Source organism: Pterocles gutturalis, unplaced genomic scaffold, assembly GCF_000699245.1.
Source record: "Pterocles gutturalis isolate BGI_N339 unplaced genomic scaffold, ASM69924v1 scaffold6089, whole genome shotgun sequence".
In the NCBI taxonomy this organism is placed as follows: Eukaryota; Metazoa; Chordata; class Aves; order Pterocliformes; family Pteroclidae; genus Pterocles; species Pterocles gutturalis.
The window spans coordinates 54,043-80,929 of record NW_010133076.1 but is presented as its reverse complement, the minus strand read 5'-3'; the positions used below and the strand labels follow the sequence as shown (position 1 = coordinate 80,929).

Here is a 26,887-nt window from a genome sequence, read left to right as displayed (position 1 = left end):
TGAGATATTTCTCTTCCTTTCTCCTTTTCAGTTATGTTTTTTTGTCCTTAACTGTTCTGACATTTAGGCAACGTATTTGTCTGCTCCTTGAACTACAGCTCTCACACCTACAACGTCTAGACATAGTTATTGAATCCCTTAATATACAACCAACCAAGCAACATTGCCTCATCCAATTGTTCCATAACTGTCTTCACTTTGTGTCTCTCCCAATGTACTATTAATTCCTTAGTTTTTCCTTCAGTTTAGCCTCCTTCCCACTGACACCTAAGCTTTATATGTAAGGAATGAAAGGGTTAAGCACCTATTTTATTAAGTTCTGCTAAAATGCTATGATGTTAGTTGCCATATAAATCCTTATTGTTTACTGCTTACCCATCCTCCATATTAAATAAAAATAGATTCACCTTTTTTTTTTTTTAAACCAATTCTTTTGCAGATTTTATTCATTTTAATCTTAGCAGGGGGCCTACTGGCTGGAATATGTCATTTTTCTTTGTCTTTATCCATGTTCTATAATTATGAAAGCAAGACACGTACAAAATACAGCCTGTTTCAACATAGATTTATTTTTTGCATTTGGATTATTTAAATACCACAACTACTTGGCAACTGCGCATCAGTGTGACTCTGGCACAAAGAGCTAGTTGACCTATTTGTATCTGAAGGTTTGAGAAATGCAAATAAAGTTCAAAAAAGACTTGGTCAAGTGCTTACCAGGCTCTTGATTGTGGTGTTTGTGAAATTTTTCATCCAGCTGCTTGCGTCAATTTTTATTCCAACAACTAACAAGAAATACATGAAAGTCTTTTTTAGTAAAGTAAAAAAAAAAGGTGACTGTAGAATCCTTAAAAAAAATATAATAACAACTAAATTATTAAACTGGAGGAGGATAAAATATGAGTTTTGCTCAGTTGTCTGACCACCAACATCCTTCATGAGACTAATAAATTAAGCACTCTTACTCAAAACACAGCCAGATCTTTGGCTTGATTTCCAATAGCAAGATTAAAACAGTCTCAGAGAAAAGAATGTTATATAAAGTGAAGTTCCTTTGAAATTTCAATTAAATTTCTAATTCACTGTTGAGCAACAACCAAATAACTATTGTATTATGTTTCAGCACTGCTCTATCTTACCTGCTGGTTTCAGAAGCTTCCCATTAATTGTTATTTCCACAGCCTTGCTTACCATAATACCTGATTCATAGCTATTGGCACCACTTTCTGAGAGCATAGAAAGGGGAAAAAGAAAAGGTTAGGGTGATATAAAGTCTCTTCCTCTCAAACTGAAATTAATTATTATTCAAATATCCAAATGATTCAAAAAAAATCTTATTCAAAAGCACTGACTCAGCTGTACTATGCATTTATCACCTGTAATAGCTCAGATCACCAACTTCTGGATGACTAAGAGGAATACTTCTGTTTATTTTTCTTCATTCACTTTTTGTACACTGTTTTACTGCTTCATAGAGTTACTGTGGCCTTTTGTTTCTGCAAACAGAGCCATGAATAGCTTTACGTGTGAGTGGCTCTGTTAAAACCAGGATCAGAGCCAAAGATTTTATCCTGCTGTCGTCTGTGTATTTTTCAATGCAGGGTATACTGACACCACTCACTAACCAACAATTACTTCTCTGATGGACTTCAGCCTGTTTTCAACACTGCTTAGTATGGAAAAGCAAGTTAAGAGTACATTCCCTGGAGCTCTTTGAGGAACAACAAAGGCTTCAGGGAATTTAGTTAATTACCTTGTTAATATTTTATTGAAAAAAGATGCAAGAGGTAAGTATGAAATAACAGCAATAAAAGATCCCATATGTTTAAGAGAGGAGTATGTCATTTGCAGTAGCATCTGCTTTTAGATGAGCTTGGCAAGGTTAATGCTGCTCACATCAGTAACGAGCACTTACTATTGTGCATACAGAGGTTTTAAATATCACAGTATTTCAGACAAACCGGTTTTGGTGAATAACAGCAATTCGAAACAGAATTCAAAAGCAGAGTTTAACTTAAGCAGCAGTGGAGTGGATAGAGTTGTGGACTCTGGACCCTTATACCTGCTCTCCCAAATTGGGTCTGGTGCTGAGGAAGTATACAGAACTTGGCCCAAACAAACCTTTTTAGGTAGTGTTATTGTCCCTGAGTGCAATTTTCTTTCACTTCCTTTAAAAATAATTCTGCCAAAGTACCTTTGTAAAACAGTGTCTCAGTATAATAAATCAACACCACTACTCTGCATGTTTTCAGCTTTCTTAAGTCTGAGCGTAGTATACAGGGCTACCAGAGCCGATGACAAATTATGTCTCTTGTTTAGTGCCTTTTTTCTTAATAATGGGTGATGTTCCTTATGACATGTCCCACTTGCATCCTCTGTTAGTGACCTCAACTGGTATGGGAAACTTCCACAAGTACACTTACATTGCAGTGGCTACCTCTGACATTTCAAAGCAGTGATGACTTACTGTTGTAGTACGGAGCTGTGAAAATATAGTTGTCATTATCTAAACTTCGTTTATAGAAGCTGACTTCATAAGTTTCAGCATTTTCCAACCAATCTTCTCCTGCCCTAATTACAAAAAATTAGTGATCAAAAAAAGACAGTTAGAGTGTCATTAAAGTGCTGCAGGGGTTTTTTTTGTTTTGTTTTTGGGTTTTTTTGGTTTTGTTTTTGGTTTTTTTTTTTTTTATGTTTCACTGTTGGAAATAATGTAAGATTCATTCACATAGTCCTCAAACTTTGTCAGTTTTCACTGGTTAACTGCCAGGTGTAATTATTTAAAAAAATTTGGAAAAAAAATAGCATTTTTGGAACAACAGGGATCATATGTCATAATTTTTAAGTGTATTCAGACAAATACGTACAACAAAATATAAACAAAACTTTGCAGCACATGCTGTTTCTTGAGAAATAATTCCAAAAAAGATTCGATATCATTAGTAACACCAAAACAAAAAAAAATATTTTGGGAATAAAATTTATTGGACTTTTCCCATTTTGGGGAAACAGAATAATCTAAGAAAGTAGATAAATTTGCCATTTACCAGTATATCCGTACTGGTGCCCTCACTATTCCCAGTCACTGATCAGGGTGTTTAGTTGATTATATGACCAATTTCACATTCCCTATTTGCCCTTCAGTAATGATGCATTTGTCTCTCTGGAAGTCCCTGGACCATTTGGTCAGCTCCTATTTGGCTAAAAAAAAAAAAAAAAAAAAAGGACCTACTGCTTTACAGTATTTGCATCCTGCCAAACTGCCAAACAAATGAGTGCTTAGGAGTAATTAGGGATTAGCATGGCCCCGCTATACTACAAGGACACTGCTTTTACTGCTACTCTGCACTGATTAAAAACTTGGATTACAAACTGTGTTATGGAAATAATGTTACAGATCTGTTTCAAGCAATGACATAGGTAAAATCAAAGTAACACAAGACATCCCATTCATTTCATAGTTATCAGTACAGATTAGACTGTAGGAGAAGTTGTTTTTCAGTCAATAAATCCATTACATAACATTCCAACCTTTCAGGTTTCAAAATTACCATATTATACTATTTTAAAGTAAGTTGTTTTTCAGTCAATAAATCCATTACGTAACATTCCACCCTTTCAGGTTTCAAAATTATCATATTATACTACTTTAAAGCAATTGTTACCTTTTTGGGAACACTCTAGTAATTCCACCGTCTGTAACAACAAATTGTGCAACAACTCCATCACTGTCAACAGAAATAAAATTTAAAATAAAAATTGACTTAAACTCTCACAAGTTCGTATGTCAAGGGCTGCCATTTAAGTGCACATTTGTGAATAAAAAATCTATCCTGCATAAACATTCATTGTATATCTGTATATACGCACATGCATATTATTTTATTATCAAACTTTGAAATGCATCAAAAAATCACGGTCAAGAAAAAGAATACTTACAGAGACAGTTTACTCCAATAATTTTGGGCAAGCTCATTTGTAAATCCTGCGTCCAGCAAAACTCTAATGACCATATCAGTATTACCTATCAAAAGAGTTAAGACACTCTGAAACCATATGACATGGAGTTTCATTAAACAGCAAAAATGAAATTCTGAGTTCTCAAGATGCTACAGCCACAAAAATTAGGCTATTTGTATCAGACCTAATGTCTAACTTCCAATTATGTCAAGTAGTTACTGATAAATAGATTGCTCTCACACTGTTGATGCCACTTTTCCTTCATTGTATCCTAAAAAAACTATCTTCTAATGTCTAACTTCCAATTATGTCAAGTAGTTACTGATAAATAGATTGCTCTCACACTGTTGACGTCACTTAAACTTTTCCTTCATTGTATCCTAAAAAACTATCTTTGTGTCACAGGAATAAGCAAGGTGATAAGGGTACAGGTCCCAGCTTTGCAAAGTCCCTATGTTAAATTTGGAAATTAAGCTATTTTTAAAGCATGTTGTAATTCAAACAGTTTTTATCTCAGGTTATGCAGTGAAAAAACACATAATTCTTAGTTATACTTACTCTTACATGCTACTAAAACAGAGATAACTCAACTACAACATAGCTACATTTAAATAAATTTAAAAACTATAAATTCAGTTAAGTCCCAGTCACTCAGAAAAACTCCTATTTGCCCTCTGAAGGTGGGTACAGGGAAATAAACTCATTTTGAATTAGTGGCTTAGGTGGATATGTCATTTTTAAACATCTTGGGAAAGATGGTCTGAAGTCAGTGCTTCTCAAGCATCTTTTTCAGTACCACTTTGCAAGAGAAAGTTCTAGGAATGGAAAACAGAAGCAAGCAAACACTTTAATACAGATTTTACCACTATGGAAAATAAACCAGGGCTAAACTGGAACTGAATCTAGCTCCTGGTCTTCAGTGTCACACCGTAAATCAGTGTTGATAGATCAGTTGTTCCATGACTGGAACCTGCAGCTCTGAATTCCGCCAAACCTCAGCCGCTCAGCCTTGCTGAGGAGACTAAAAACTCCTTCTGGGGGAAAATAAAAATAAAACCCACCAACTTTTCTTCAGTTTTGCTCCAGAGAGGGCCATGACATGCTGACATCTCAGACATCTCTGACTCTCACATTCCAGAAAAACTATATTGAACTTTAAAAAAAAAAAATGACCTAATTCAATCTGTTTTCACAAATCAGATCAATAGGACACGTTATTTGGGTACTGAAAAGCTTTGCAAGCTTTAGCAAAAAGGCTTTTTTGTAAAATCCACTGAAGCTTGAATGTGTGAGCATGCTACGCACAGAGCCAGCAGCTCTGATTTACCAGCAGGAAGCACCGTCTCATAACATCTTAATACATTAATTTAATTCTCATCAGATAAATTTGCATGGCTTAGCTAAGTAAACTTGTTAAACTGCCTCAAATGCCACAGACTTACCTTCCGTATTCACATGCACAGTGTCATAGTATGATATGTAATATAAGTCAGGGGCTTTTTAAAAAATATTTCTCCATCTGGAACTAATGACAGAACCCCACTAACTAACAGAAGGATGAAATCTGGAGGGCCTTGCTGCATCCGCATTTTCCTAGAAATTAAATTGCTATTAATCTGAATATAAATATCAAAATATGTCTCACAGAGTGATATTTATCTTTGCTAATACAAACTGCTAATATTTTACTGGATTAATTTTTTTTGTTTGGGATGACTTTGTCACTCATGCACCTCCACAAAGTGAGACTTGCTTACCTACATAAAGCAGAATAGAAGTAGGGTGAATTGCTCTTACTGTCCCCTTAGTAACAACAGAGGTAGCTGTCTGACTTTCTGGCTAACTTCTAACACGTTAAAGTTGGACAGAGTGCTTCAAAATACAACAGGCATTAAACTTGTAGTATACAGGTTATTTAAATTTGGGGATTTTATTAGTTAGTCCTTTTGAAAAACATTTGTAGCTGGGATAATGTCCATAGCCATAGTTAACATTGTTTACTTATCCAGGATGCTATTTTTTAAAGTAACTTAATTATTACAAGAAAGAAGGGAAAAAATGAATTTTGTTGTGGGTTCCAAAATGAAACATAGTAATACTGTGTTCAGATGTGGGGCCCCCAACATAAAAAAGACCTGGACCTATTGGAGAAAGTCCAGAGGAGAGCCACAAAATTGGTCAGAGGGCTGGAGCACCTCCCCTATGAGGAATGGCTGAGAGAACTGGGTTGTTCAGCCTGGAGAAAAGAAGGCTCCGAGGAGACTTAATAGCAGCCTTCCAGTACTTAAAGGGGGCTACAGGAGAGATGGGGAGGGACTCCTTATCAGGGAGTGTAGTGATAGGATGAGGGGTAACAGGTGCAAGCTGGAAGAGGGTAGATTTAGACTAGACATTAGGAAGAAATTTTTCACTGTGAGGGTGGTGAGGCAGTGGCGCAGGTTGCCCAGAGAAGCTGTGGATGCCCCATCCCTGGAGGTGTTCAAGGCCAGGCTGGATGAGGCTTTGAGCAACCTGGGCTAGTGGAGGGTGTCCCTGCCCATGGCAGGGGGCTTGGAACTCAATGATCTTTAAGGTCCTTTCCAACCCAAACCATTTTATGTTTCTGTGATTCTATGAATAATTTGATAAAATTTTGGCATACTTAATAAGCCCTAGCGTATACAGTAACACTAAATGTGTCCTCAATGTTTGCTTACGAGTGAATATTAAAATGGAATTTTCATTTATTAAGTTTGGTTTAAGAATTTGAGGTGAATGCTTTCATTTCCAAGATTGAGCCAAGGGATTCAAGTAAAATTTCAGTCAGCAAGGTGCCAATGAATAAGATTACTCGATTAACAACAATAACAAACACCCACAAATGCACATAAAAATAGCCTTTTGTGAAAAGATCTCCTATCTAAGTGCACGTTCCTTCAGTTACGTGGTCTGGCAGAGAGCTTCTCATTGAACTGATCCCTGAGAGCAACATGTTAAAAAGACTCAGGGAATGCAACACCAAAAAAAAAATAAAATATTCCAACTGTTTATAAATTATCAATAACGCTAAACAGACTTGTATGCATAAGCAAACAAATCCAAACATTGAATTTTTCATGAGAACAAGACTTAAATGCATTACTGATGGTTTGCTCAAAAGCATAACTCCTCATTCATTCTAAACGGAATTTAAGGTTCAACTTCAAAACATGGACACCTTCCCACAGCCCAGTGCTCACCACTGCAGCAGTTACATGAATCTATGGTCTTAAAAAACTCCGACCCAAGTGAGATGTCTTTAACCAATTTGTGAACCAGCAATAGAACTTCCTTATCTTTTATTCTGGTTATTGTTTATTTTGGTTCTTGACTCCTTTTCTTTACTTATACAAACTGACAAGAAACCAGACGGAAGATTTCATTACAAGATTTTGAAGTCTATTTGAGACTTACTTTGGCTGATATGCTCAAGACAAAAAAACTACAAATTCAAAATATCTGGAGTGTATTAACATGAACCGTTACTTGCTGCTAGACCAGAATACTGAGAGGAACTGTGGAAAACCGTGGGTGCATAATGCCCTGCAAACTTTCTTAAATAAACCCAGAAAACTGCAAACTAATTTTACAATCTCTACCTTGGGTAGAAAATCCCAACACTAGATTTATTTTGACTAAAAAAAACCAGCGAGGATAAAAACCAAACCCACAGGATTTGGGCATGAAAGCATGCCCTGCAAACTTTCTTAAATAAACCCAGAAAACTGCAAACTAATTTTACAATCTCTATCTTGGGTAGAAAATCCCAACACTAGATTTATTTTGACTAAAAAAACCAGTGAGGATAAAAACCAAACCCACACGATTTGGACATGAAAGCTGTCATTTTGACTAATTCTCATTTACGAGTAAGTATTTTCCTAAGGAAAAATTTCAGTTAGTTGGGAAGAATACTTACATGACGGACTGCTTGGAGTATTTCTATCAATAAATTCATTGAAATTTATTAGAAATTCTGTGTTGTTTTCTGATTTTTTTACATCATTACAATATTCCCTGAAAAACAAAACATCAGTCTTCAGAGATTTGTTTCATTTGCTTCTAAAGCAGACAAATATAGCTCAGCAATTTTACAGTCCTAGCAGGACTGTGCAGCTACAATGAGGTGGCCGTCACTGCTACATAAGTTGATTACCATGGTCAATACTGAATGTTGACTATATTGAATATTTCATCTACAGCAATTATAAGGCTCTAGTGCCTGCCTAAATCTGAATTATAAGAAAACTCCATGTATGAGACAAAGCATAGATTCCCAGAAAAAGCACTCAAGATTAGTGTGGGCCATGATATTAGGAGATCATAGAGTCTGTAAACTAAACAAGAAAATGCCCAGTGAATTTAGATTGCTTCTGGGTTAAACTGTACTGGAAAGTACATGGACTGCTGATGAAAATGTAGCCACTTCATGCTCAGCTAAGGCTTGATTTATGGGATAAGGTCCTATCCTCTGAGAAGCCTTAAAGGCAATTTTAATAGGGTACATGCCACATAATCATATAAACACTCTTTGTTTTGACATATGCAAAAGAGATAAACAGAAAACGACTGTCCTTTACATAATCTAATAAAATAAAGCAATATATCACTGGGGAATTCACTGAATGCAAGCAAGCACAATAAAAGTCACTGGGCATTTTGAAGGCAAATATTAGATGGTGAGTGGCATTAAGCAACTTTAATTAAAAGTAGTCAGCAGTAAAGCAGGGAGCTCTCCTTTTAAATAAGCTTTTTATAATACGTTAATTTTATGAACAAAAGAAGTCTGTTGAAGTATTTCACATGAATAAGCCACCTTATTATCCTTTGTTTGCTTTACCATGATCCTGAAAGACTACAGGCAGAATTTACCTTACTATACCAACATTCACATTTAAACAGAGCTCCATATCAAAGAGGCTTTGCTCATGTAGATCTGCCTACCAACTAGGGACTTGCTGGAAACTGCTGATTGGTACAATTGATTATCAATAAATTCAGTGTATTCGAAAAATTAAATTAAACAGTCAAGCTGAGAATACATTTGAAGATAGAAGACTTCGTTTTACATACAAATCAATCTATTCATTGAAATCAATTTGTTCTTTAAAATTTAAAAGTACACGGAAATGTATAAGTAAGAAATGCAACAATTCTTAACTGAGCTTGATGGTACAGTATTTCCTTTATTTATCATAACTGTCTTTTAACTTAATTTTAAAGTACTATTTCTTATCCCATGTTTCCCTTGCAAACATACATTTACAAGGGCAACAAAACTGCACCATTTCACATGAAAAAACAGGGAACAAATGAACCTACTCAATCAGTTTTCAATGACTCAGTAACTTTTTATATTCAATGAACCAAAAATTAATTTATTCTCAAGTGATAAAGAGGTTTGCAACACTTTATCTTGAAGTTAAAGAAAACATCTCGAGGTAAGTATTATGGTACCTATTTTAAAAATGAGAAGCAAAGGTACAAAGTCATAAGATCTTGAAAATCAAAACCACAAGAAATGAAGAGACGTATGAGACTTCCACTGAAACATCAGTATCAGATTTTACAGCTCTCTTTGACTAATATAAACAGGAATCAGAGCCTGAAGATGGTATTTACACTCCAGCAAGAAGAAAAAATTGATCTTTTAAAACCTAAATTTAATTACTGCTCTTTCAGTTAATATTTTTTATCAAAATGAAACTTTATTGGTCAAGTCAGTATTTTGTAAATGCCATTAATCTGATCAAATGGCTATTTACTGATGAAATAATATTTATTACTGGGAAATTGACCAACCTTGGTGCTATAAACGTATAGCCAGCTTCATCAAAATGATCAAGCTTCAGTGTTTCTGAATCTACAAAGGTGAAGAGAAAATACAAAATAAGCAAACTGGGCTTTTTGACATCATTTTTCTTCTCAAAATATTCGACTAGGTTTTGCATGCATCCATGACTTTAGAAAAAAATGTTTATTTTGAGACACTTTCATACTAATGTACTATATACTTCCCAGTATTTCACAGTATAGAAATAAATTACTTGCTTATTATATACAACATACACCCAGCAACAGTAACGTATTGAACAACTTCCTGAGAAGACATTTCATTAGCATGACAACATGAAAACATATGAGATGTTTTCATTAGAATTATATTCTCTGATACAAAGCAATATTTAGGATGCCGCATTGTAAGAACACGAAGGAAAATGCTTCTAGTATTTTCTGCACTAAAGTTTAAAAACTCATCCGTATAAACATCATTTTAAATGCTACTGAAAATAATAGCTTTAATAGCTGGTGTCACTGAACACTAATAGGACCAGACAAAGAAGGAATAGAGATTAGCAACATATTGAAGCGTGCATGGAAACAGAAAAACACTTCACATCTTTTTGTCCTTTCTATTGCTATGGTACCCAATGGTCATGGGAAAAATCCTGAGATGAGGAATACAGAGGAGAATATCCAGTAGGAATAAAATATAAGAGGGAAATATTAACTGCAATAAACAGAAGGAAATTGATCAACAAGAATATACTTGCCCTTTTTGATTGCCACTATCCATCAGAAAGAGAAAGCAGAGAAACAGAAAAAAACAGGGTAAAGCAAAAGGGGTCACAAACCAATATTTTATTCAAACAGTCCCTTGAATAAAAATATTGTGCATAGATAGATAAAAGGTTCAATATACATACAGCTGTAGTCTGGAAAAAAGACACACATCTTTGAAGAATATGTCCTCAATTATTTCTCAAGTACCTTCTATATACTGTGGCTATTTCAAGGGTCTGTTTTGCAGGTTATATCAATATAAGTGCAAAACCAGATGATCCAATCCATCAAGAGAACCATATTCACTCGCTAAAACTCTAATTTTAAACTACTTGCTATTTGACAAAGTTACAAAATAAATCACTGACTAATAAAAACTTGCCATATTCTATTTCATATGCAGGAGGCAATGGCAGAGGACAGTGATTTAGTGTTAACTAAGTTCTCCCTAAACTAACAGTATCTATTCCTGTCAGAGAGATTCACAGTGCTTTTCTAACTTTCTGTTTAACTGTATTTGTTCGAGTTTATGGTAACACTTGGATAAAGTTAAAAGGATGTGATGGGTTCTATTTTGTCTGTTATCTAGATTACAGTTAAGCTACGCCTGAAAACCAAAAAGCATTTGAATACTCACAAGTATCATTTCCAATTATCTCTCCAGAATCTGCAAATGGCTTGAAATTAGTCTAATCTAAAAAATATATTACAAACATCCACTAGAACTATTTATAAAACGCAAAATAAAAACCTAGCTGCAAGCCAAACCAAACAGTGCTTTCACATTAATCTATTCCTACAGGCAGCAGAGGTAATTTGCTAAATACTAAACTGTAACTACTGCAAAAATAAGAAAAAATCCTTTACTACTATAGTCTATATCATGGCATTTAGCTAATAGAATGAAAAAAAAAATAGTATCCAGACCCTTAAAATGACAGCAACAGAGGATACACAAAGCAATGATTCTATAGGCACAGAGCAAGGGGGAAGGGATTGTCAGTGGAACCGGGGTACCTGCATATATTCTATCTTTATAGAATATTTCTTGTACCTTGGATGTTACAATGGATTAGAATCATTGCTGCAGATTTTGGGTACATCATGATAACATCAGTGAATTCCACAAAATTTATGAATTTTAAACATTGCTTTTTTAAGTGAATCTGAGACTTGGCAATACAAGACAAAACCAGGGAACCTTCATAGTACTTACATCTGGCTTGAGTTATTGGTTCTTCTATTTTGGCTTTAATATAATAAAAGCTGTATGATGGTAACACCAATGCCAAACTGCAACAGAAACGAGACAAGTAAAGCAATTATGCTATTTGCAGCAGTTTTGCACTTTTTAATGGATAAGCGAGGAATTTCCACATAATAGCAAGTAACAAAATACATGATTTCTTGTATCTCCCTCTAAGACATCTAGAATCCCAACGTAACACATACCAAAGTGATCAGTGACTGTAAAAAAAAGGATGTAGTACTGCACTGATTTGCATACATCATGTAATGACAGACTCTCCTTTTACTAGTAAAACAACTACCAGCACTCATTAGGAAATGCACCTGGCAATACCTGAATTCACACCATATTCAAATAGAAAAAAATTTATTGACTCATGTAGTCATCACTAAAAACCTTTGATCATCACTGTGTAACAACATTTTAAGATTTGCAAAGTATTTGCAATGTATTTTCTTTTAGATTCTACTTATTTTTGTTCAGAAATACGGGGCTTCTTTTTGCAACTAAATTCAATACATGCATAGAAGAGTTCAGTTCTAAAAAAAGGTACATAAAGGACAGGAGGTAGGAGTAATCATTAAAGAGGTAGCATCATCTCCCATACCACATCCTTAATATTTGCACTTGGATTTCATGACTGTAGAACTGCAACGGTTTCTAATGGATAGCTGCAGAATTAACATTAACAAAGTTGTACAGCTGAGCCATAAATAAGATGACCTTTGATGATACATTTGTCATTTAAGCAGAATGTGAGATGGCTGAATATATAGTGATAGCCTTCTACCAATTCTCCTCTAGGGAAATCAGTAGCAGTTTACCTGTCATTAACAGTTATTGCTAGCAGAAATTGCTAATTAAAATCTATAATTTTATGTTTAATAGGTTTGCTGCAATGTGACTCCATGGATTTATTGCTGTATCTCATGCCAGGGAGCTCAGTAAGAATTAAGAAGTCATATAAATCAAATGCATTTCTTTACTGATTGATGGATGGCATAGCCTGATAAAAAACTTTATTTTCTTACAGAGTATAAAGATATAGGTAATTCAACAGAAAAATGAGATGCTGAATAAAAGATCCTACATTCGCATTCTCTTGTTAAAGCTGATTTGTCTGGTTTTACATACAAATTAATGTTTGCATTCTCCTTGGCTGTGCACCTCTGTGGAACATAACAGAAAATGGGAACCAGCTTGGCTGAGGACTGCTGGAATTCACCACAAGAAATAGACTGTTTTGGTGAAAATTTGACTTAATATTTGCACCATGTAGTTTTGAACTAGATTAGTGTAACTTTTCTGGGACTTGGTAAACCTTGACTGGTTTGAAATGTCAAGTTTCTATATTCCTTCTAATGTTACAGAGCTGTGTGCTTAAATGAGCTTGAAATAATATACACGCTGATGTTGCATTCAAGGAAGGTGTGCCTTTACCCATTACTTCATTTGTTTCCGCGCCATTCACGGCAGAATTTTTACAAACAAAGCTGTATCAGCACTAATTAGTTAAAACTTGTCACAAATACGATTTCAGACATAATCAGTAGCATGGTTCCTGCCCCTAGGATCTGACATGATGGTTAGCAAAGTCATGAGATAAGCAACGACTGTGACTGAAAAAGATTTGCACAAAATAAAAAAAAATTAAAGAAATTTATTTAGACCAAAATATAGCATCTTCCTTTTTAATATGCATATTAAAACAAGAAAATGGAGAAAATGCAAAGAAAAGATTAAATAAGAGGAGGAATCTAAGAGAAAGTATACAATTAAGAATCAAAGTATAGTGTGATACAGAAAATTGGAGGAAAAGTAAGATTCTTAACATCATTCATAAACCCCTTTTTTCCCTGCATACTGAAATATACCCTAATGATAAATCTGAACAGTTAGATGAATGACTGAGGTTCTGGTCCTTAGACAGAGCAACACTTATGAGCTGTAAAGGAACCCAGCAAATCCTACAGGTCTGGATGCAAGACAATCTTGACTTAGATAGTATAGAAAATATGCTACAATATTAACTAAAATAAACAAAAAGGACATTTAACTACACAAAAGAAGTCAGAGAACAGAAATGAGTTACCTGTAATCAGTGCCATTCACTGCAGTCCATGTATATGTTCTGTTTCCTTTATCAATATATCTCTAAAAAGAAATATTGGTAAAAAAAAAATTATTAACAATGAAGCTTCAATAACTGTGCCCCTTTCTGGAGAAATACAGTGTAAAATCAAGTACAAATCTGTTGGAATTCTATTTATTATTTTGCTAAAAGCATGAGCTGAGCTACAACTCCTTTTCTTAAACATTTTCCAAATTTATATTATGCAAAAGAATCATTTCAAATAACTTAATATATCAGGATAAGCTTTACCTCTTTTTTTTTGTATGTAAAATGACATGATAGACACAGTCTTACAGTTCCACATAGATTTAATCATTGATGCACCTGGCTGACATAGTTTTATTCAGCTTTCCACTTTGAAAACTACAAGTTTATGCCAGCTGCAACATATTATTTTACAATCAGACACTTGTAAGTATGCCAGCAATGAAGTCTGTGCAGCTGTTGCACCACAACATTACAAACATCAGGTAACATCTACTCTTTCTTTTTCCTGTGGTAAAACAAAAGTGTCAAAATGACCGTGGTTATTAAAAAAAGGTGTCTTTTTTGACATTTATGATTTGAAACTTTTTCATTACCTGGCTGCTGCTTTTCAGCACAGTATGACAATAGAAAGAATTTAATAGTCATTTTTGAAAGAAAAAAAAAAAAGAAAAAAAAATGAAAAAGGGATAAAAAGCAAAAAAGAAAAAAGATTCATGTATCAGTGTCTAATGCCCTTATATATTTTATATTTACGGTAAAAAGATGTCTGAAGAGATTCCTGTCCAAGACTATTTATATTTAATAATGTGCCTATACTATTACTTCAGCTCAAGAATAAGCAGACACCTGAACCTAGCGCTGGCAGTCCCTCCAAATCAGGCACAGTGCCATGGGTTGCACACTATGGAGGTTGAGCAATGCCCAAGGTGGGAGGGAAGGAAGGGAAGAACTGGGCTCACATTAAATCCTGTTGCCACCAGAGCTGTAAACATGCTTAAAAACAAACTGGCCGAAACCTCCCTTCAAAGATAATCCAGGAGATCACACATCATCATACATCAGCTCCTGTTTACCTTTGCTTACGTCCTTACTGAGCAGTCTGAGACCATCTCACCCCCAGCTGGTCACTGCCAAAGAACCTACACATGTTATTGCTGTTTCTGTGACCCTTCAGTTTTCACTACTGTCTGCCCCGGCTGCCCGAATGTGGCAATGCTTTTGTTCCTATGGCATCTTCTCTGTCAGTCGGAAACCCCCTGAGGCCTTGGGAGACTCCAGTGCACCCCACCCACGCTTGCTATGAGTCCAGTCTCTAAGCTGTAGTATGAAGTCATCTCCCAAGACACTGCTGGGGCCAGCTGCAATACCAAAGGAAATCAATGCAAACTTAAACCAAAAAGCAAAACAAAAAGGACATCAATTTTAAGTCTCAAGACTGCAACTGTCAGCTCAGAGCAACTGACCACATCAGCCCTTTTTACAAGAAACTACACGAAGCTATCAAGTCCTAAGTGATGCATGGCTCATGCATGGCCCGTAGTCTGAAGCAGCTTCATTCTGGCTCTGGCAGCCTGGAGCTGGGAGGGTGCAATGGCTTGAAGCAGTCACCGTTGCCAGCCATCTCTGGCTGCTCCCTTTTTCTCTTAGAGAAGTCCGAGGAAGAAATATTGGGCCATGATGCAAGGGAAGGTGAGGAAAATTAATTTCACTGGACACTTGAAGCCTCTGGGATCAAAAGACTTGGGATGTTTTATTCAAATACAGACTGTGGTCTGGGACATGCATAACCGACACATTCTCACGCACCCAAGGACATCACATCCCCCCCCAACCCTGATGCTGTAGCTGACATCAGCATTTGCAAGTGTAAATACTTCCCCCTCCCTCTTTGGGAAATGAGTTGCAGGACCAACTCTTTCAGGTCTTTTTCACACAGCCTCAGATTTCTTCAACAACTTTGCCATGAATGCAATTTCTTGTATAACCCTAATGGTGTTATTGTATTTTTGTGACCTTCTAATCCTCCCCTTTCTAACCACAGAGCCCTTTTCACCCATGGGCTTGGAAAGGCACTCCTTCAACAAAACACCACGAGTTTGCAAATGTCCCAGTGAATCCCTTCCTCAGGAGCAGCTTAGCCCCCTGAGCTTACCCTCCCTGCCCCTATGCATTCACCATCCTCCTACAGTGGAACCACGCAGGAAAAGGCACATTTTTTTTCACACAGCAGGATATCCCCAGAGATTGTAAAGCAGCATTGTAAAGCCTTACTCAAGAGGGCTGGGATGGAGGCTTCATTGTGAGAAAGCACAGAAGAGAGTCCTGGCTGGTGCAGGTCTCTGCTTTAGAACATGGAAAGAGGTGAAAGGCATCATGAAGCTGGATACGGACAAGGAGTGTGGGCAGGTTTAATGACATCATGGGACTCCACAGGTTCAAGGACCATAACTTACAGGCATGCTTTGCACCTGGACCATGTAGGTGTATAAGTCTGGAGTTAAGCTGACTTCTCTCATGGAGGCTGAACTAGGAAAGTATGACTCTGCCCCCACTGAAGCTCAGGTTCTGTACTCAAGAAGAGAGACTACGAGGTTCTGCACTTTCTGAGTAGGAAAGATAGGAAGATAGCACCCAACATAGAGTCAAATTGCCTGGACTCTTCAATCTAATAAAATACCTTGACAATCTTTCTGCAACAAAGTCTCAATCTTGTTAGCAGGGACTTGAATGAATATACAGATTTTAATCTGTCTCCTCATAGGTGGACACAAGCACAAGTAAAGCCACTAATCTCAATGACACCCATAACTCAGGACTAAAAAATGCCTCTGATGGATTTGCACAGTTATGAAGACCTTGAGCAACAGGCTTTCTCAACTCCAGTGCAGATATTAAGATGCTGAGGAATGGCCGTGAGATGTCCAGCTCTGGAGTCTGCAGCACAGGAAGGACATGGACCTGTTGGAGCGAGTCCAGAGGAGGCCATGAGCATGTTCAGAGGGCTGGAGCCACCCCTGTATGAGGACAGGCTGAGAGAGAGTTGTTCAGCCTCGAGAAGAGAAGGCTCCTGGGAGATCTTAGAGGAGCCTTCCAGTACTTAAAAGGGGGTTATAAGAAAGATGGAGATAAGATTTTTTAGTATGGCCTGTAGTGATAGGACAAGGGGTAATAGTTTTAAACTGAAAGTGGATTAGATTCAGACTAGATATAAGTGAGAAATTTTTTACAATGAGGGTGGTGGAACAGGTTGCCCAGAGAGGTGGTAGATGCCCCATCCCTGGAAATATTCAAGGTCAGGTTGGACGAGGCTCTGAACAACCTGATCTAGTTGAAGATGTTGCCGCTTATTGCAGGATTGGACTAGATGACCTTTCAACACAAACTATTCTATGATTCTGTGATTCTAAGTATGTTCCCAAAGGTGCGTTGTGGAACCAAGTAACCATGAACTTGACATTGTGAAATCACAGCATGGATGAACAATTGAGACATGTTTCAGAAAATGCAGGTCCATTTTCAGCCTCATCTAGCAAAGACAACATGTGTGTTGTCACTGGTTTCTACCCATGAAGACAAGTTACCATATTTAATGCAAAAATAGACTAGGAGTACAAAATATATTTTTCTGTATCAAAATGAGGATAAGTATATATGAATCTTCCCTCAATGCAGGATTGAGCCAGAGGACTGGTAATAGGAACTGCTCAGTATTGAGCATCATGTGGTGTAATCTGGCCAAAAATTTCAAGTAGAGTTTAAAAGTTGCCATCATCTATTAGACATTGAATTGAATATAAGTAAGGATTGTGCTGTTTTTAACACAGTAAAACCTCCCTAAACTGTGAGGCCTGATTTCCTATCAATTTAACTTGATTAGATTCTGTAGCACATGCCTTCTGAGAAGGGGGAACTTTTAATTGAAACATTCTGCCATTTAAGTACAAACAGCAGAGCCATTGGAGATACCAAAGTCACAGGAGATCAACAGGAGAGGGCAGCTAATACTACACTTGAAAAATTAACTGCACACTCCCAAGCAATTCTGCTGTGTATTGTTATGGTGTGATTATACAGATAAAGGTTGTCCAGTGTCTGCTTGTCATATTTATTTCATGTTCTTCTGATAAGTCATTAAACTAGCTATCTTCAAGCTGTTTCACATTCAGAGAAAGACAGTTTCAGAAAGGTGTTGTAGAACTGTAGTGTGGGGCATACTCTGTCCAGAACTGCTCCTTTGGCGCACCAGTCATGAGATTTCTTCTCATTATGGTCCCAAAGAAGTAGAGCATGCATGTAAGGATGCATACCAAATTTGAGTACTTCCTATTGCTAGGAAACATGTCTGTCTTATTAGAGAAACCAGTAGCAATCTTTATCAGGAATGAGCACTTTGGACAAGAGAATAAAGAACTCAACAAGCTGTTCAGAAAGCAGAAGTACATAATAGAACTGTAAGATGAATTTGCTTATCAAAATAGTCTTCATTTATGGCATATAAATGCTATTTTTTTTTCCCACTACGCTTTCTTCCCATTCAGCCACAACACAAACTACCAAACCCATCCTCACACATCTCCGCAAGAAAATTAAGTACTTTGTTTTGGGATCTGTACACAACAGTAGGCTGGGTCCATTTCCTGGTGAACAGAGTGCAAGACCTCATCAGTGATTAATGATGTACCACAGAAACCAAGGAACAAAACAATTCTTCTTTTCATAAGTACATAATTTCTTTTACTATAAGCCAGTAAAACTAGCAAATCTAGAGGGAAAAATGATACAAACTGACATTACAAAATTAACGTCTCACCATTTCACAGTATTTTTCTGGTTTTGTTTGTTCCTGTAAATGCAATTGCCTGTGTTCCTGTCTTACCTCATCTTGGGACTTGACCAGTGTTTCAAATGTTTTTTCTCCACTTTCACCGTCTATCATTTTTTTCCGAATCTATTGGTAAGAAAGAAAAAGAAAAAGGAAAAAGAACAAGGTGTTGCACATAACATGAATAATCTTTTCAGTGATTCAAAATATTTTACAGAAACACCCAAAATGATAATGCATAAGAAAGTCATAGTGCTTAAGGAAAGAGCTAAATTTACAATTTTATGATTTTTCAAATTAGAAGTTGTTTTATCCAAATATATACTGAATCAGTAGAGTTATAAAGCAACAATTCTGGTATACTCTGCACAGCGAGAGCAACCCATAAACCCCCTTGATGATGGGCAGTAGGGAGAGTATGAATTCTGTGCGGATGAGGAGGAGTTCTGTTTAGCATTTCTCGTGCTTCCCAGTACATCTGTGTGATTCTGGTAGCAGCAGTGATTGACAAAAACATTTTTATACCAGTCCAAGAGCAATTCCTCTCCGAAGCAGGTGTTTCAAAGAAACTTAAGGCAGAATTTAACAGATACCAAGAAATGCTGATTAGTTTCATTAGGAAAGAACAATTTTAAATGAAGTGAAAAAATGTGTTTAAAAAAGTAAAATCTTTTAAACCCCTCCATTTTATTCCACAAAACTAACAAACTATTTTTAAAAATTCTGATATTCATAGGAATCAGTTTGTTGTCAACACTTAACTTTATTTCTCAGTTCTCTCTCTCACTACCGAAATAAGTTTGCATCAGTAAGAGATAGGGAAATACTTTTAAAATATTTCAGGTAATATATTAATATCCTATTAAAGTGTTCTGAAAAATTTTACACACCCCTTCCCCAGGAATTGCCACTTAATGAAGAATTATTTAAACAGGAATCATGAGAGGAATATGATGTATTGTCCTTGCCTATGAATAATACTGCATCTCAATTTGTTTCATTTTAACTTCACCAGTCTATAAAGTGATCATCTTGACAAATTTAAAGTTTAAATTTATAGTGAAATAGATTCCCATTCAAAATCTAGAACATTTATTGCTTTTCAGTTTTTATGCAATGAAATACAAGCAGCAACAGGTACTAAGAAACCAGGTAATCTCACCTCAACTTTAATATCGTTTTCCAATTCAGCATCTAGAAAATCCAGCGTAACAGGCTCCTGGGATTTAGGATTCTGAAGCAGAAGATATTGAATTATCAAATAATAAAGACATAGTACAGTAATGTTACAAATCACTCTAATCCCTTCATTTCAAAGTAAGCTACTTAACTAGGCTTACTTACCCATCTATTTTAATCTTTTCTAGCATGATGAGTTACTAGTGACCCTTTTTTCTCATTTATTTTGTTTCATTTGATAGAGAGGTTGACTGGGCAAGTGAAAATCAAAATAGCTCTAACGGCTAGTGCCTGTTCACAGACTGCAATGCATGTGGATCATGTTGGAAAGCTGCTTCCCCTACAGCTGGTATGTCACAGACTGTAAGGGTGGGAGAAGACAAAGGTAAGATGGGATAATCATACTCTTCTGCAGTTTTGCCAAAAGCAGACTACAGACTTGCTGTTACAAGGTGGGAATGAACTACAGTTCAAGATTCAAAGACGCAGTAATTATAGCAAATGATTTGTTTATTATAAAAAATATAAATCACTTTTATTGTCAGCATTACAGGACTTCCCTGAACACCTTGCCGTTCTGAATGCATTTCTCTTGACATCCGTACTGTTATCTCAGTTTAAGAGATGGAAACCTGTAGCACAGAAATACTGCGACCCAACAGCTTCAAGACCTAAGGAATGTACATGACGTCAGCTCTCAGCTATGGAGAACAGAGAAGTTTGGTGACATGCAGCTGTAGTAACCGTGGTCCAATACCAGTGTGGGGAGACCACCGCAGCTCTGCTGAACAAACTCAGACCACCATCCAGCCTCTACTCCCTTCTCAGTTGCAGTATGCATTTACTTGGACAGAGCCATCTTCCATACGAGCTGTTAGGCACCTGACTCTTTTTCTTTTTTTAGTGTTGACTTTATATTATGTGTGGTGTTAAAATCCTCAATCCTCATCACTCGGTGGTTATTTAAGGTATGACCTAATGAAGGATCTTTAGAAAAAAGAGTATGGGAATATATTATTTAACCATTTAAACCTGACAGTTTAGAATAGAAGGAAAAAGTCGAGGCTTATTAATTTTTTTTGTTTGATAATAATTTTCTTAGTGTACTAGGACATTCACACATTCAAGGATCTCAAGACCTAATTTTCTCAGTAACTGAGCATTGTTTCTCTTGTGATCAGCAACACAAAAATTGTCTTTAGCTGATACTGTTATTTCAAGACTAGTGTAATTTCTGATCATGAAATTTTTAGGGAGTTTCAGTGATTCGTCTATACGAACTTATTTACAGGGTAGACTAAAGTCCCTTCTTTCAAAATGATGATCATATTCCTTCTAACATTCTCTGGCAAAGGTACATGACAAATGTACATGTGACTATTCTATTAAAGAATGCAAGCATCTTTCACCACAATTTATGCATGTATTTTTAGTTTGTACTGGAAGAACGTAACATCCTGGATAGCTGGTAAAAGATGCCTTCATATAATAGTCTGGAGTATTAGGAGCTTAACATTAGTCTTTGTTTTCAAGACTGCAATATAGAATAGTGTTCTACGACAAAAGATTATTCCTTCATGTTCCTGAGGAACAAATTTACATATTTCTAGGTATTTGGAAACATTCCTTTTCTTAGCAAGTAAGACTTATTGCCTGCTAAGAGAAAAGCCAATGAATTTATTCTCAGAAAGAGAATATACACTGGAAAGACTTCAGACGAAGATTCCAGGTATTTCTTTTAAATATCTAGTGATGACTTCAAGGAAATTGTTCTGTTCTTTTTTAGATAGGATTGATAAAACTAGCAACTTTAATATAATAGCATTAACATTGTTCTCTACCAATTCAAAACAATTTAATTATTGTTATGCAGTTGCTTTTTTCCCCCAACAAATCCACATTCTCGACATAAATAGCAAGAGGATAAAATGTAAAAATAAATTAAAAAAAATAAATTTTCTTACATGCAATGGATAATGAATAGCATGGTCAAACCCAAACAGCATGCATGAAGGCATTGGCATGGCAGAGGAGGCATTTGTGAAGTTCACATTCCATTCCAACACACAAAGGAACAAAGAAGAAAATAAATGGTAAAAAAAGAAAAAATAAAAGCCATCACATCAAATCAAGGTCAATATTCATTTCAAATGATAACCTGGGCTAGCCATAGTTAAGGAGTCCCAAAGAAAAAACAGCCAACTGTAACAGTCCATCAGAACTCAAGTATACATTAACTGTTTGTTCTTGGTTTTTTTAAGACTTATATCACCACACGTTTTTTATAAGGCACTTATAATGACTTTTAATAGATGAGGAAACTAAGCATGCATAGTCACATTATGTGATGTGCCTGTGGCACAAAGGAATCCATTAGAGATTAGAATAGAAAATTCCTAGGTCCGTACTTTAAACGGAAGACTATTTTCCTGCTATGTCTTTGTCCCCCAAGAATGTGTTTTTACCAGTATTTGGGCTCCATAATTTTTTCTTCCAAGGTTGCCATTTAGTGGGGTTTATTCCAAGCCGTGAAGAAACAAACTTACTGTTGAGTTTGCTCTTCTCTTTGTCCAGTCATGCATATGACATGACTGGAATAAGCGCAATACCACCACATTCACCATCACAACTTCATAAAACAAAACAGAAGTAAATCACTAGCAATGAAGCATGCAAATAAAGGGAGTGCAATCCATTTTCAGCATGACAAATAAAGGCAAAGATCTATTACTTCAATGACAAATCAAGAAAGAAACAAAGAAAGAAAGAACTGGTGCAGCAACATAAATAAAAAAAAAAAAGGTTCATTAAAATGTCATTGTCGTGTGTTTTGGGAGGTCAGTATTCTCACAAATTCTATGGAAGGCCTTCTTTGCCATCAGCCGCAGGAGGCTAGTTCCTACTCATACCTGCAGTGCTAATGAAGACACAGGCTGTTAGGTTTTTAAAATAAATGATGGTAAGAAAGCAGCAAAATCCTGGGCTCCAGAGGGAGACCCAGGAGCATCTGGAGTGGATGGGAGCCCAGAGCTTTTCCAGCACTGTGCCTCCCAGGGCAGCCAGCACAGCCCAACAACAGCCAAACCACGACACAGCATGCTGAGCAGCCGGGGTGCTTGGAAAATTGAGATTTTTTTAGGCTTCAGTGCTGCTTTCTCCAGTGCACAAACAAAAAATCTAGCCCAGAGGTGGTCTTCTACCTGTGGTATAAACACAGTCACTTTAGACTTGGTGAAATCACTGACTTGAATTAGATCAGGATTTTACACCATGTTTTAGTGGTGGTTTTGTGCAAACCACCAGTTTTGCATTATATATTCCCCATCTGCGTAGGAAATTAACATGGCACACTGTACCTAACTTGGTTATTTTGCTAGTTACATAGTTATTCTATTCCTTTAACGATTTTTATGTTCAGGGATTGCTCTTTATATACGTGTTACTAATTTTCTTTTCCATGTTTGGGTTAATGGCAGTCAATCCTCTGGAGTTGGGTTTGTTAAATCCAGAAACATGATGTAGATAGCAGATAAAACATACGTCCTACTCTGACTTCCCCAGAAAAAAAATGAACTGTTTATTCAAATTCTGTAATGTTACATTACAGCATAGACTGTACAATAAAACTGGCAATAAAGTCATAAGAATTATCTTTTTTTGACTTTGGGTTTATGCAAGCAAAGACAAGCAGTCTCCTTTTTTTTTTTTTCAGTTTCAAATTAATTTCAAAATCTGAAGAATAATTTTTACAGCAAGGCTCTAATTAGCACCTATTAGTAAAGCACCATAATTTAATGGAACGCCCTTCACTACAGCCAATAACATGTTTTCCATTATTTAAACAAGGAAGGATGCAAGCTTCATGCTTTGGAAGCTGTTTGTCAAAGTAAACAGTTCTCTAGTTAGATTTTTCCTAGTAAGCAGGGCAGAAGCTTTCTAATTGTATTTCCAGGTCTATGCATTCTAATGCACTAATCACCTCCATCCAAAGTTACCTGTACATTGGGTCTCCTTTTTCTCAGTTTAACTTTTGGTATGCCCACACCAATTTGCTGAAGTAATAAAAAAGCAGTAATTTATATTTTTACACTATTAATAAACAGCCTACTTATAGAATGGAAGTCTTCCCTCAACGTCTATGCTCTCCAGCACACATTTACTGGAAGCAGAAACTAGCCCTCATTCCAATCAAGAGTTCCGAGCTCTCTATCAGAACTGCACACAGGTTTTGTCTAGGGAAATGAAAACCAGACGTATGTTAAACAACATGAACTAAGTTATCAGAGAGCTGTACGTCCTACATACTCACCCAGAATTAAAATATTGGAAGAATTTCACTTATTGTTTACTGTTGTATCTGTTCTTCCAAAACGATAAGCCATAAGAAAAAATACCGGACCCTACTGAAGGCATCTGGAGTTTTATAATTACCATTAAATGGATTTTTACCAGAATCATAATGAAAATTAAGAAAAGGATGCTAATCTTTAGGAAAGATTCAGAAATTGAATTATTTACTGTTTTCAAATCTTATCTAATTAAGACTAATACTGTTAACACTCACTTAATGCACTCACTTCAGTGACTATGTTTCTTTGGTGGGATATCCACCTGTTCTCTCCCAAGACAATGGGAAAAATACAGGCACATACGCACAGACACACAAAGAAAATTGTCAAAAAAACATAAAATTAAGCATTTGTTTAAAAATGTAATATAACTAACTACACAAATTTGAAAAAATGGTATTTTCATCAGTTTAAAATTATATTAAACTGAAAATTCAAAAAAAAAATGTTTCCTGTGTTATGCTTTTACATAGCTTTCATGTGCAAATAAGAACATGACAGGAAAGTTGTTAAGACTTTTGAACCTGCCTTTTGTTAGATTTTTTCAGTTGTGCAAATGACTTTACAAATTCTCAATTTCCAGGGGCTTCTTTCTGTGAGATGATACTGGAAGACAATTTCTCAAAATACTGATTGTGTTGAACCAGTTTTGATTTGAGGTAGCAGATTTTCAGAAGGAAAGTAGAAGACAACCAGAAGAAGGAACTGTTGGAAGTTTAATACACCCTCACCTCTTCAAAGGTAAAGACGTAGTTATGTTTTAGTTTACATCTATTGAAAAATTGCTGGCAAAGAGGGTTAAAAGATGTTGTTTGTTAATAAGTTAACGGCTATCAGGAGGTTCAACTAAAATTAATAATGACATGTTAAAGAAAGTCTATGAGTTCTAAATACATCTGTCTTCGGAGTGTACCTTAGTTTTAAAACGTAGTTCCTGTATCAGTCTGAATAGCATGCACCACCCCAAACAAACTGGGAGTGAAAAAGTCTAGTCTGTGTAACTGTTAATAACAACAATAATAACAGTAATAATGCATATGCTTAATATTACATTTAGACATTATTCTACAATATCAAACATATCACTTATGAAATGCCCTTTTTTAAACATACTCTAAATCAAACATTTGAGCAGCACGTGAAAGCATCTCTGGACTTCCATACGCTTTTAAGTAGAAAATCACACAGAAACCATGACAATTACTTTCCTAATAATCCATCTCAGTCTGCCTAGACTTAGTGGGGATGAGCTGAGTTTTTCACTCTCTAACAAAGGCTGCTTATTCTCCAGTGTTACAAGTTTACACTGCAGTATAACAGCACATATGAGATAAACAGAATCCATATCCATCAGTTCCTCACAAGATTGTGCCTAAAACAAGAATACTACAATGCTTCATTTCATATTCCCTCTTTTAACAAAAATATAGTTGCATTTGCATATAAGGAAAAGGTAAATAGACCACTCGCCATCATCTGAGTTTCTCACAATCTCTGATGAAGAACAGATTTGATCAGTAATGATGCATATATTTGTCTCAGAATAATTCATCGAGCAAAATCATAAAAACTTTCATTTTTTAACACATGAAAGCCTAAGGCATATATTGAGAAACTGAAGTCCATCTGAATTATGAAGACAATATAAAACCCTTCTTTTCCTTTTTTTTTGCTAGTTTCTTTTTAAAAGGGTCCATTCAAAGTAAATCAAAAGGGATATTTCTTAAATAGTTAAGATCAAGTTATTCTTTCTCTTTTTCAGAGGCATTTTTTTTTCCTTCTTTTGTTACACACTTGGCAAACATATTCATTATTTCACCAGGAAATTAATTCACATACTTTCACCAGCTTAAGAATGAAATTAATCACTAAAATTTGTAGAAGAATTCTTCATTTCTTTCTCTGCCTTTTACAGTTAAAGATGGTGAAGTACTGAAAAGCAGGGCTGCTATCCCTCTTTTTTTTTTTATCTATGATAGGACTTTCTGGTGAAGAAATAAGAGAGGACAGTTGCACAGCCAAGAGGTCAAGAACTTGCTGCTATTCTGCCACAGGAACATGGCTGGGAGGAACAAAGTGATGGATATGCATCCAGTTTACAAAAAAACAGTATTTCCATGCCTAAAGGCAGCAAATACAGGCTTCCATTACTTAAGAAGTTTCTCTAAAGAGTGCTAAGTGCTAAAAAATAATTTCGGAGTAGGGTGCGACTGAAGTTTAAAAGCCTTCCTAGCCTTATTTGCCTGTGTATTGACAGCTTGCATTTATCTTGGCAATATCTTGCTCAAACCATCTTAATGAGAAATTTTAATATTGACAACTGAACTACATGGATATATCGTTTGGTCTTCAATATTTATAGTGATTCATTATGATTTCTAACTTTTTATCTGTATAATAATCCATACATTTCTCTCAAATTGGAGTGATTTTTTTATTTTTAGTTAACTAAATTTTAACATTTATATTTAACATTTATATAATGCTGCATTTGTGCACTATGAACTCATGAGAGAAAATTTGCTGAAAGTATGTTTCTAATGTAATTAAAATACAAGCATTTTCAAAGACTTGACTAAACAGAAGATTGTTTGACATGGAGAAACCCCTCAGTAAAACAAAGA

General features: G+C 35.8%; 1 protein-coding gene across 1 annotated transcript in view; it reads right to left on the bottom strand.

Moving 5' to 3' along the window:
• CACNA2D1 (calcium channel, voltage-dependent, alpha 2/delta subunit 1) overlaps positions 1-26,887 on the bottom strand; it is a gene marked incomplete at its 5' end in the record, with an annotated part of 82,798 nt that overhangs the window by 20,100 nt on the left and 35,811 nt on the right. The window contains 12 exons of the mRNA XM_010081077.1: positions 718-785; positions 1,140-1,226; positions 2,468-2,571; positions 3,666-3,728; positions 3,940-4,024; positions 7,898-7,995; positions 9,781-9,841; positions 11,759-11,835; positions 13,884-13,945; positions 18,790-18,861; positions 19,898-19,969; positions 23,910-23,966. Coding sequence (XP_010079379.1) covers positions 718-785; positions 1,140-1,226; positions 2,468-2,571; positions 3,666-3,728; positions 3,940-4,024; positions 7,898-7,995; positions 9,781-9,841; positions 11,759-11,835; positions 13,884-13,945; positions 18,790-18,861; positions 19,898-19,969; positions 23,910-23,966 — 906 coding nt within the window. The remainder of the gene's footprint in view (positions 1-717; positions 786-1,139; positions 1,227-2,467; positions 2,572-3,665; positions 3,729-3,939; positions 4,025-7,897; positions 7,996-9,780; positions 9,842-11,758; positions 11,836-13,883; positions 13,946-18,789; positions 18,862-19,897; positions 19,970-23,909; positions 23,967-26,887) is intronic.